Source organism: Protomyctophum parallelum (assembly GCF_964188405.1).
Source record: "Protomyctophum parallelum genome assembly, chromosome: 20".
NCBI lineage: Eukaryota > Metazoa > Chordata > Actinopteri > Myctophiformes > Myctophidae > Protomyctophum > Protomyctophum parallelum.
This window is the reverse complement of record NC_139718.1, coordinates 33061049-33074380: the sequence shown is the minus strand read 5'-3', so window position 1 is coordinate 33074380 and position 13332 is coordinate 33061049. Positions and strand designations below refer to the sequence as shown.

At 40.1% G+C, this 13332-nt stretch overlaps 1 protein-coding gene across 1 annotated transcript; it reads right to left on the bottom strand.

The window, feature by feature from the left end:
* Positions 1-7891: 7891 nt before the first annotated feature.
* Positions 7892-11502, bottom strand: LOC310877339 (uncharacterized protein). The gene is made up of 2 exons (XM_083791161.1): positions 11282-11502; positions 7892-9953 (listed from the first exon to the last, which is right to left on the bottom strand). Exons 1-2 carry the CDS (start codon positions 11469-11471, stop codon positions 8734-8736), a joined length of 1410 nt encoding a protein of 469 aa, XP_083647287.1. The 5' UTR covers positions 11472-11502; the 3' UTR covers positions 7892-8733.
* Positions 11503-13332: the final 1830 nt, after the last annotated feature.

Genomic DNA, 13332 nt, shown 5'->3' with positions numbered 1-13332 from the left:
ACATACTTTGCAACAATATGAGGATGGCGTTTGGCTTGGTGATTTTGGATCATTACACAGTCCCAATGCTGCCAACTCAGTGCTGACAGAAAAATTCTGCATGTTGTTTGAGTCCAGTGTGAGTGAGTCGGTGTCTGACTGACAATCCCTAGCCTCCTCCAAATCATCCTCCACAGCATCTTCGGTCGAATCCAGGTTATTGTCTGGTCCTGATATTTTGTATCCATTACTTTCCATTTTAGTCAGTGGGGGCGAGGTGCACGTTGAGCGTGAACTGCTGGCTAGTGGCACTGTCTCTCCGTTTTTCTCAATTAGGTATTGACAGAAGTCTGGAAACTGCGGTCCCTCATCACAATCTTCACTTTTCACTTTAGCCTCTGGCTCAAGTGATAGTTCATTTTGTTCCTCCTTGATCAGTGGAGGCTCTAGATCCCCCTGGACCAGACTGGGAAGACCCTCCTCTTTCTCAAAGGTAGCCTCCTCCACTTCGTTGAACAACACCTGGAGGTGGTCTAGAAAGAAGAGTGATACAAATTTACAATTAGTGATGTCTAGGCCATGGGTCTTCAACAGGGGGTCAGACCCCTAAGGGGTGCTACCAAATGTTTCTGATAGGAACTTTGACCCATACAGCATTCCTATTGTAATGGAAGAATTTGCCAAGAATGGCAGATCTACAAGCTCACAGGGCTTGAATATCTGCTTTTTAACAGCAGTTTGGTGTGTAGAGGGAAAGAAGAGCACCATGCCGAAGGCATGGGGAGAGACTATGTTTTGCACTCCGTCCGTGTGTCCGTCCTTCCGTTAACCCGGTCGATGCCAAACTTTGCACACACACTCCCTGGATGCCAACGATGAACCACTGCCCCACATTTTCCAGAACGGCACCATGAGGCAGCTTTTCCATTTTTTTACCTAAAACTGCACTGATCTGTGTGAAACGTTGCATGCACACTCCAAGGACAAACCTTTGACATGCATTTTCCGCATCTGCCTTTTATAGCGCCACCAGGAGGCCGACTTTTGTAAAACACATTTTTTTATATTACTCCTCCAGATTCTGTCCAAAAATCTCACAAATCGTTACACAGTATCTCTATAGTCATGTGCTCAAATAGGATCTATTTCATATTCCATCCTAATTGGCTATAATTGGCTTTCAAAGTTTTCCCCATTTTTAACAAAAGCCTCAAATCATGAACGCAGCATGCAATTTACGTGAATTCTTTCACATATTTTCTTACTAGGCTGAGGAATATATCCCACCCTTTTCACATTGGCCTGTTATAGCGCCACCAACGGGTTGATTTTTGCAAAACACATTTTTGGAACAAAATGCCTCAAATCATCCAATTGCCATCAAAGGCGTATGAAGAAATGGCACCCTTTTCACATTGGCCTATTATAGCGCCACCAGGAGGCCACAACCTGACCTGGCTTGGTGGAGACCTGTGCCCCGAGGGGCACTTTTTCTAGTTTTCTATCATGCCCCATGAAATTTGTCACATTCCTAAACCAATAATTTGATGACCAGCGGGCTTCAGACGTGCCTCCTCAGTCAGGACTGGAGACTTGTAATAAAATAAGCAATTTTTGGGGTGAACTGTTTAACTATACACATTAACATGAATCCAACATTAACAGAAAATATCGTGTGTAAATAAACTAATGAATTTTACAAAACGTTGGTGGTGGTGGTGGTGCTGTCAAACAAGTCTTAAGTTTTTTGTGAAAAGATTTAATCTGCAACACAATTTGATTCAGGGGTCCCTGCCTGCCGAGACCCAGTAGTATCATCCCGTTAATCAGCAACAGAGTGGCTCTGATCTATGCTCTGATCAGCAACACAGGTACGCTGTTCTCCACGAGGGGCGATAGTGAGTAGTATACAGACAAGACCAGAATAAGGGTCGTTAGCTAAATATTCGAACGAAAATAGAAGCCTGGTACCGTCGTACCGAGGCTAGCTAGATGTGTGCAGTATGCACCTATCACCGTATAGCTAAGCAGTGGAAGGTACTTTCTTTTAACCAATGCTTACTTTTAAGTTTGCTTGGCAGATGCTGTACAACTGCCTAATGGTAATGGGTCACATCATATCAGGCTAACGTTACGTTCATGACAAATCATGAACCTATCATGATCTGGTGATTATACGAATGACATCTAATCTCTAATGTAATCTATGAACAAGGTGAACATCAAAAGCAGTTTAATTGTACCAACCGGTTCTATTTAACTCGTATTCCCTCCTTAAAATGGCGTCCAGCTGTCTCTGTTTGAGCTCACACTGTCTCACTTTGAACTCGCACTCTGCTTTTGTACGAGAAACCTCCTCCTCGTATGCCATTATCGTTCTTTCAAACACCATAGATATCTCTTCAGCCGCCACATTTAGTCTGTCGTTGACGAAAGCTCTCATCATCTGTACTTTGGACATTTTGAGAGGAAGAGTCGGTCGGGACAGAATGGAAGCACACAGAACGAACGGAGCCGTAAACGAAACTGCACAGCGGTCGTTGTTGATTCACGGCTCGGCTCCGTAGTTCCACTTGAAAGCCTGGTGACGCGCGGTTAAGTTTCACTCTGAGTTTCTAACAAATAAAGGCAGTTGTCATGCGAATCAACCGGGAACCAGAGACGGTCGGGAACTAAAAGTAGTAGGCGGACCCAGGCTTTGGGCGGACCTAGAGGGGCGTCATCACGTTACGTTCACTGTTCACGTACGCACAGTTAATTGCTAACTAATAAAATATCCACAAGAATAGCTATTTCAGCAGGTTTGATGACTATTGACTAAGACTGACATGTGTAAAATAAACAGGCTACATAAATACAGTATGTCTAGGCATATGGTTTACAAAATTACAAAAATATTCTGTGTGCATATTATTAGTAGGGATTATATGAGGTCCTCGTATCCAGATCTAAACTATTAATGTACAAATATAGGCGTAGTTCAGACTGAAAATATCTTATCATAAAATATCATCTCTTGCTAATTTAAAATCTTATATTTAAATGTTTTATAAACAATTTTGATTTGTGGTCTTTGAATTGCCAATTGTATCAATAAACAATACAACATTGCCATCAAGTTATGACATTAGAAAACACACACATGGAACCATTCAATGCTGACTTTTTCAAATCTGAATGGTCATTGACTCTTCACGTTACAGAAGCAAAAACAATATATGTGGGCATGGAAGTCTTACATATTTTCTATGCAGCTGCATAGGATAAAGAGTTGCACTGGATAAAGAGTGTCTGTTAAATGCCTAAATTGTAATCTTTGAAGATCTATGCTAACACAATTTACAAAGCTGATGTTGAAATGTTATGACATTTCAGACCAACGCAGCACATCCGATGTTGTTTTTATAGCCTACTACTTAATAACCATAATACAAAACTGACTGGAACATGTATAAATCCATGTACTGATTTAATTGAATGAACTTGGGGGGGAAACAGCACAATGGCTATTGCATACAGTACACAATACACATACAGAAAAGTACATACCAATGACATTTCTTTAAAGATATTTTGTTTGGCCTTTTCTATTGGTTGAAAGTAATCTGACAGGAAATGGGGGGGAAGAAACGCAAAGGCCGTCAGGATCGGGAGTCGAACGCCGCGGTGCCCAGGCAGTTGAGCTAAAAGTCCAGGCCTATACCAATGACATTTGAGTCATACTGTCAAGTCTAAATTTTCTCTTCTCATGTAAATGTCACATGACAGGATATCATTGGCGTGATCCACCTGCCATAACTGGAGAATGGCACCCACACCTGGACATCGAGATTCTGAGTCAAGACACACACTATATAGCTGACCAGTGATGGACAGGGCCAGTGATCAGAGACAACCTGGTGGACTCACTGCCAGAGACGTCCCAGGCAGGTCAGGAGGGTCCCACTGTGCAAAGCCTGCTGTGGTGCGCTGACCTGGCTCTGCCGTAACATCCAGAGTGTCAAATGATAAACTATCAACCAGGTCCAAACATGGTCGCGTCCAACTGCACCTTCATTGACATGTGCCTTTACTGTCTTAAATTATAGAGAAATAATCTGCTTTAACACAAAGGACACACAATCCCTCCCCCAAAAACAAACTACAGTCATACATTGACTATGTACACAATGCACTCAAATGCATATACATTTTCAGTACACTAAACTTAAACATTACATTATACAAGAATATAACGGCGTCAGCTGTTCAGAAACCTGCCTGGAAAAGAAAATCACACCCGTGTAAAGTGAGGGGTGCTCTTATCGTAATATGTTATCATCTCATTCCAGTCAATCACAATTTGCGTCTTCACTTTTGTCTTCAATATTTGTTTACACACTTTTCTTCAATGTTTGTTACTTTACACAAACACTCAAAGCTGGGCATACGAGGCTAGCGAAGAGTTTTAAGTACTGACCCCTGGGGGATCCCGGTCTATAAGTATAATAGGGTTTAAGTGGTTAGGTTTTACTTTGTGTTCTGTAGTCCAGCACTGTAGCCTACTATCCTCAGTGTGATTGATTGTGCAATAGGTGGTCCAGGAAATAACGTATTGCCTCTGGTTTGACATTGCTAAAATGTTTGTGGCACAGATTTCACGTTGCAGTGTCTGGCCTATGTTTTTTCCAACTGTTTTGTTCAACAAATCATTACCCAGTACATGCAGAGGTGTTCTCCCCATGCTTCCTCCTGTGTTTTGCCAGTGTGCCATTGTCTTTAAATTGCTTCCCACAAACTGTGCATGGAAAAGGTTTCTCCTCTGTGTGTACTCTCATATGTCTATTTAAGGTTCCCCTAACATGAAATTGTTTTCCACATACTTTGCAACTAAAGGGTTTGTCCCCTGTATGACTCATCATGTGTGTTTTCACTGCTGACTTTTGACGAAATCTTTTGCCACACAATGGACAACTAAATGGTGATTCACCCGTGTGACTTTTCATATGCCGTTGGAGACCCCACATACAATCAAATCTTTTGCTACAAACGTTACACGTTCTGTGAGCTTGTATGTGATGTTTCAAGCTCTCAGAAGGCTCTAGATGTGTCCCACAGAGACCACAATCTCGTTTATGGGTTCTAACATGCAAAATTAAAGACGACCAACTAATGAAGGACATTTCACATATTTTACAAGTTGAAGTGGTTGATCTTTGATTTGTTGAATTCAGTTCTTGGGACAATTCTGGAGGTGTCTTGAAGTCATCGGCGAGGGACAGACATTGTCCTTCCAAGTTTAAAGATGAGTGAGGGTCCTTGACCTCCTTAGAATCATCATCTTCGTCTTCAGTCTCGGAACAGTAGGAAGAGATGAGATGGCCATCGTTTGAGGTATTGACTCGAAGTTTTGTAACTTGGTATTCCTCAGTTTGGCTTTGACTGAGCTCTGAAGACATAGGATTCTCATCTTCATTTTCACTTTTTACTGGAGGTAGTAGTTTACTTGTCACCTCTGAGAAATCTGTCTCACCTGGGCCTTCAAACAGTTCCTCTTTAATCAGTGGAAACTCATCATCCTCTTGATCCAGACTGTGGCTCCTGTCCAATTGCTCATAAAAGCCCTCTTCACTGGCAGAAATCTGGGGACCTATGGGATCAAATTACATTGTTGGAAAGCACAGACCCATGTAATGTTTTTCTTCCTATTAAGATAATTATGTCACCTTAAATCAAGTTTGAAATTGTAACGTGTGACTAAAGCTTGCTCACTGCATATTTGTTTTTCCCTTTTTACTTCCTTTATATGATTTGAAGTGTAATGCTTAATCATGGTGTCGTCTAGCTCTGGTCCATAGCTCTAATGCGTTGCGCATTAGAGTACGTTTTTGTAGAGTTTGTGCTTTCTTTTGAAATGTAATGTATTCCGCATACTGTTAGTAATCAATTACAGTTTCAGAAATCAATAACGTTAATGACAGCAATGCTACATTTCCTCCTCCTCACAATGGAATTAGTTGGATACATTGTGCGCAAATAAAAAAATAACATGCTATTTATTATACATGCCTGTTCTATCAGGTTTTAGAATGACGTCCAGCAGCCGCCGGTGTCTATCGTTCTCTGCTTGTAATCGACACACTTCATCCTCGCACTCAATTATTGTCCTTTCAAACACCACAAATATCTCCTCAATGGCCATAGTTAATCTTTCGTTGACGAATGTTCTCAGCATTTGCACGTTAGACATTTCCAGAAGAAGAAAAAAATCTTTGTATTAATGGTAACAAATAATACCAGCTATAACACCATGGATGTCCACATACAATAGATAGTCAACAACGCAAGCATTCGCGCACAATTATGACGCCAATCCTTTTAGTTAAAATTTGAACATTGCCTTTAGGTACATACCGCCACCTACTGGTCAATAATAATACTCTATAATGGAGTATTATCCATATAGATATATTATTATCCATATAGATATCATATAAACTATATCTATATTAAAGTTTTGATTAATACAAAACCTTTTGTTGAGGTGGGTTGCCAAATTTCAGCCAATCAGGGGGAAACTAAACATTTAACAGCTTCATTTTGATGATGTTCCAGTTCCAACTTTGTCTTATAATTTCTTGTCATCACTTCCAATTTCACTTCATCCTGTCTGAGTTCAGGATTAGATAGAGAAAATAAAAATGGTATCCCAAAAAAATGCATTTTCTGTTCAATGAAGAGCTGGAGAAACATGGTGACTCATGTTATTGAACAAACACAAGTATTTAACACTTAAATTAACCAAAGAAAATCACTTACCCCATCTTTTATAGTTAACACTTAATACATTAATACTTGATATCTTGATGTTGCCTCTAGTATATCCTACTCAGTTATTTGCTGAAAATAGCCCATCTACAAGCTCACAATGCGTCACAAATGCAATGCATTGAGCTTGTAGATCAGATATATTTTTGAGGGGTGCTAGACCATCCTATATACAGGTTCAATGTTTTTTTATTAAACGCCATTGACAATGAAGGGAAAATTTACGTCATCTTGTCCCTAACACAAACATTACATGCCATTAACAAAGATAATTTAATGTTTGTTTTGTCACCGTTTGTTTTACATCACATCACCTAATCAACATGAGTTAGACTTTAATATATTAGCGCCCCTCACTTCACACAGGTGTGATTTTTTAATATTTTGAATTTTTATCCCACGATTTTGTAACCCATTTTTCACCCCTGTGTCAATTATCTAATGTGATCCTGGGCTCACACCCTCTGCCAACCTAGTCCCCATATATGGGGGACATGGGGACAGCAACGGACTTGAACTCATGCTTCCTTCAGTGTCCAAGTTCCTCCTTTACACCTGACAGAGGGGAGTTTCCCTGGTTGGACGTTATTCCTTTCCCCTCCATCAGGTGCCCTGGCTGGCCAGGGGGAGGCAGTTTAAAGACCAGGATTACTGCATGTTTTTTGTGAGGGTACCTACCTAGGGGACATGGGGAGAACATGCAAACTCCACACATCAGTGCCCTCGGGTATGGGCACTGATGACGCGGAGGAGGAAACCCACAGCAGCACCGACAGCGTCCCGAGCGGGAATCAAACCCAGGACCTTCTGTGAGGCGACAGCACTACCAACTGTGCCACCGTGCCCCTTTAAATCAGATCTAATGGTTGTTTAGTGAGCGATGTTTCTTTTGTGTGCAGTGCACCACGTAAAAAACTAAACTTACCTCTGGACCTGATGTTTTACTGTAACTATACAATACTGTAGCTAAATAGATTGTTCTGTAATGGAATTAATGGTCTCCTCAATCGCTACTACTTCATTACACTTAACTGCCTTTAAACTAGACACTGAACATCCTGCCTACTCACTCATTAGGGTAATGTATTCCTTATGAAACACCAGCAACAGAACATGTAACTTTATTTTAGTTAATAGTTTGTCATCATGCCCCATTCACTGTTGTGAACAACCAAATAAACCGTAAACACGTTTATAGAGGTTACAGCTATGCTGCACTATTATCACACATGATATCAGGAAACTTCAAACTAGTATGGAATATGATAAAACCTTGCATCGTCCCACACTCCAGACTCCAATTTAGCAGTGCACACAAGTAAAATGTTCCTGCTTATTGATCCCAAGTGACTTGCCATGGCTCGTGTGGGACAACCAAGGCATGGATGCGTGTGTAATGACAACTACAGTAATAACAGATTGATGAAAAAATAAAAATCACCCTTGAACGCAACAAAAAGCTATATGCTTATGGGATCCGCTCTATGCTTTGGTCTGCTGGGTCTAATGACAACTAATAACAGATTGATAAAAATCACCTTTGAACGCAATAAAAAGCGATATGCTTATGGGATCCACTCTATGCTTTGGTCTGCTGGGGAAACTGGACAGGGGCATTTCTGCAAATCAAATCAAGTCATTTGGGATCAATATAAGTAGGAAAATGATTAAAAAATAATTTAGTTTGGAGTTATCCAAACTAAAGTATCTGGAATGGAAATGTCAGTTTTAGGGCTAGAAATAAATTCAATAATTGATTTCTAACATAAACAAGCAACATAAAAGAATATAAGCACGAGTAAAATGCTGAAACCAAATCAATACTACTTTTTATAAAATGAAAATAAATAATCAAATAGAAACCCCTGCTCACATAGCAGTACATGTAACCAACTGTACTGTACCCACCACATAGCCTGCACCCAACCCAAACAAATACTGACCGTTTCAAGTTTCGTCCTTCATTTGAAAACTACAGCTGGCGCTTTGCTCTTTTAAACTGTCCACTGGAAGGGAGCATTCGGAGTACAGCTTCTGTGCTGTGTGGAATTTCACATGTCTCTTCAGCTGTCCACTCTCGACAAATCGTTGTCCACAATGCATGCAAACAAAAGGTCTCTCCGCTGAATGAATCGTCATGTGGTTCCTGAGAACTGACTCACGAACAAATCCTTTACCACAGACTGTACAGGTAAATGGCTTTTCCCCAGTATGAGTTGCCATGTGTCTTTTCAGTGCTCCATTCTCTGTGAATTGTTTTCCACAAACACTACACCCAAAGGGCTTCTCCCCTGTGTGATTTCTGATGTGTACATTTAGATTTGCTTTCTGGCCAAACCCTTTACCACAAAATGGGCAAATAAAAGGTTTTTCACCAGTATGACTTCTCATATGTATTTTTAAAAGCCCTTTAGCATATATTCCCTTTCCACAAATAGTACAATTGAACGGCTTTTCGCCTGTGTGTTTCCTCATATGTACTTTCATATAGGCTTTCTCGCTAAATACTTTACCACAAACTGTGCAGCTGAAGGGTTTCTCTCCAGTGTGACCCTTCATATGCCTTTGAAGACCTGAAACCCATGTAAATGTTTTGCCACAAATATTACAGGTACTGTGAGCTTGAAGGTGAAGTTTCAAGCTCTCTGAAGCCTCTAAATGTTTTCCACACAAACCACAATCTCTTGAATGAATTCTAACATGTACCATTAAAGACAATTTACTTGGAAATAACTTTTCACAGATTTTACAACAAAGAGGAGTTGGGATTTGGTTTGTAAATTCGACAGGTGTCTTGACAGACGGATTTTGTCCTTTCATGAGCTGTGCATTCTTTGGTTTCAGCATGTATAAACCTGACTTAGGTTCCCCAGTATCCTTCTGATCCTCATCACTGTCTTCAGTGTCAGTTTCAAAACGGTCTGAAGAGAGGAGCTTAATGTTGGTAGCTAGATTTCCATCAACTTTCCTTTGCGCAGTTGAGGATCCAACTGGTGACTCCGTCTCTCTGTTGTCCTCAGTTTTGCTTTGATTGACATGTGAAGACAAAGGTCTAAATAATTCCTCCCGTTCCTCTTTAATCAGCAGCAGCTCTGGTTGCTCCTGGCACAGACTGGGACTCGTCTGCTGCACAGAGGAAACCTCCTCTGGAATAACCTGGGTAGGTTCTAGAGGGAAGAGTGAAATACATTAATAATGATGACATGCAAAAATAAACTAGTTCTCTTCTTGGGAGAGAACAATGAAACAAACACAACAGAGCAAAAATTTTGATGTATCTATCGATTCTGACATTTTCAATTACATACATCTACGAGAGTTCAAATTTTGGGCTTTGAAGTTATTGCCAAAAACGTTAGGTGGACCCTCTTGTAAAGAAGTGTAATGCTTTATTGGGTCATCCACTCACAGTTGACAGTTTTTGTATTGAGTTGTCTTCAATCAATCAAATGTGTATATTCTGCACTATTCCACGAGATTCATACAGACAACATTCTCTGTTAACAGAAGTTATTCACAACACTATTAAGCATATGTAAACTCCTTTCAATGAGGACATTAACCCCTAGCTATTCTAGGGCTAGGCTGGCTAGGAGTTTAATTTAGCCTTGGTTCAAGACTGCTAGCTGGATATCAATGAAACCTAGGGTTCATTGATATTGTAGCTGTCCCAGCAATGGGTATTTTGTAATGTTCTATTTTATTGCTCACCTTTCTGAAAATGTATATGTGAACATTATATGTGTGTGTTTATTTGGGTACATAATTATGGTAAATGCATGGTGAGATAGTGCCATCTACTGTGCTCTGTATTTGTGGTCTTGTTTGTCTGGTTCATGGGCAGGTTGAATTAGGCTCACCTAAGCAGCTAATCACCTCATTTCAATCACCTGTTGGGTTTGGGCATGCAGGAGAAGAGCCCTGTGATTAGAGTGAGGCAGCATCGATTGCACCTGTGTGAGCTGAACTCAGTCAGAACAAGCTGAGTTTCAGTGGGGCAAGGAACTCTTCTCACGTCTAAAAAGAGAGCGTCCTTAAATAAAGAATATAAGAGAAGATAAAGAATAATAAGAGAAGATAACGTAGCTCTCCTAAAATAATCTGCAGAAGTACATTGTTATGTTTTGTGTTGCAGTTTTTCCACGTTGTCTTGGGGAAATAATCCACCTTGAGATATCAATTGGAGCGTTTGTTATTCTGCTGGATAGGAGCGGTTATACAGATATCCAGCTAAAAATGTGGAACTTGAATAGAATAAGGTGCGTCTAATAAGGTGCGTCTTTATTTGTGGCATAGCCTAATTAGAAGTTCTAATCATGTTACAAATTAGCCTACGATGTATTTATCGATTCTGACATTTTCAATCAAATGTCAGTACATCCTAGTCTAGTCACAAATAACATATACGTATATAAGAATAAGATGCACACATTGCACACTAAGTACGTAGTATCTAGTAAGTCATAGAGCTGTATTGTTTATTTTTTAAACAAACCTTTTCTTCTACTACTTTGAGTTTTCAAAATGGTGTCCAGTCGCGTCTGTTGTTGAATGTTCTGCGCTTTTAAACGAGTTACTTCATCCTCGTAGTCTGTTATCGTTCTTTCAAACTGCACAAATATCTCTTCGACTGCCACAGTCAATCTCTCGTTGACGAACGCTCTCAGCATTCCTACTTTTGACATTTTCAGAACCAGAAGACAAATTGTAAAACAACAAAAGGAGCCGGGGCAAGCCAAGGGCGAGTGGTCTTGCTACCGGGGCAGAGCTATGCCAACCAAACTGCTGCAACAAGCAACAAGCAGTATTCTGACGTCATTGTTTACTAACGCCCAGTCAGTCGCCCACTAGTTTTCACTTAATTGTTATATGATACCCCTATATATATTATGTATATAATTGTATGTAGGCCTATATAGGTAACTATATATAGTTACGTAATTATTAGTACATAACAATAATAAAAAATAATAATAGCAAAGTCAGAACCATGGAGTTATAACTCCTTTATCAAGTAAGTTTGCCAATACAAGGCATTTTAACTTAAAAAATGCTTAAAAAGATTGAATATGGAATATTTTTGATAATGGCATTGAGTCAAATGACCGTCTGTAGTGTAGGAATGCCTCGTTCGCCTGTGACCCCATGTGTTAATAAGCACTGATCCCACAAAGTTTCAGCAGTAGGCCTAGTATAAAGCAATCTGACTGAATCTATCAGCTCATTGTTTAGATATTGACGGTCTGTCAAACAGCGCCAATCCTCTGCCTAAAAGTTGAACTATTTCCATAAAATAGCAGATCTACACGCTCACAACAGCACGTGAGGTGTTGTGAGCGTGTAGATGGGCATTGTCACAGTGGCCTGACATGATTAATTAGTAGGGTAATGTTACATCCTAATCTTTCACAGGCGATACCAATGACACAAATAGCCTACCAATGAAAAACAGAGCCTTTTCCAGTGAGCCAACATGCACAATAGAAGCACCATATGATTCTGTTTGACCTGAATGGAACACAACTTAATTAGTAAGTATCATCGAGGATGTAACATAACCCTAGCCTACTATTTTATGGCAATAAAAAAGTCTATTAGCCTATACACCTATAGGCCTATGGCAGCATCTGTATTCATTTGGTGTCTCACTCTTCATTCATTTATACAGGACTTTCCTTATGTCTGTGTAATACACAAAAACACAAATATCACTTTTAGGGGGTTTTACAGGTGCTGATTCTGATGAATATGTCCGTAACCTTATTTTATGGTATACTGCAGGGTCCATTTCAAGGGAAATTCCATAGGGTCAATGTCAAATATGACATCGTGTAAGTGAAGCAAGTGAAGTGTTTATTTTTTGTTTGAGGAGCGCTAGCCCTCCAACATCCCGCATTTCATTTCAGACATGATGCCATGTGGCAGCCAAGTAGCTATATGGACTTTTAATGTTTTTGCCAGGTCTGTCTGCATGGCCATGCCAGGCTAACCTCATCCATCACCACCAACATCACATGTCTACTTCATAGTGTGGAAGAATTCTTAGGTGATGAGACACTGGCGTTTATCTGGATGCAAAGGAAACAGAAATATAGAGTGCAGGACAACAGCAACCTTCAATGGTTCAGACGTCAGAGAATTGCTGTGTAATGGTGAGGCTGTCAGCCAGCCAGATGTGTTTTTAAATTCCCTCCCTATACACAGTGAGGAAATTCCAGCAGGACAACCTTTTCGTTCACTATAGGGTCAGTTTTCCATGGTAGTATGTGAAACCTTGGAAGTTCATCTTAAAGGACCACTTCACCACTTTTCAACCCATCTTCATATAATAGGTCCTCACTAATAATCATGAAAAAATGGCAAGATTCTTTTCTACTCAGTCTGTGTCTCATAGGACGGCTGTGGGCAGTTTAGAAACCGTCTTCCAGTGACATCATCATTAGGCAGATTTTTTTACAAAAGTATTTAGATTTTCATTATCGTGAGAACGATGGCTTCCATTTTCACATTGTAACTTTTCAGGACTAGAAAGCCTGCAGTTATTAT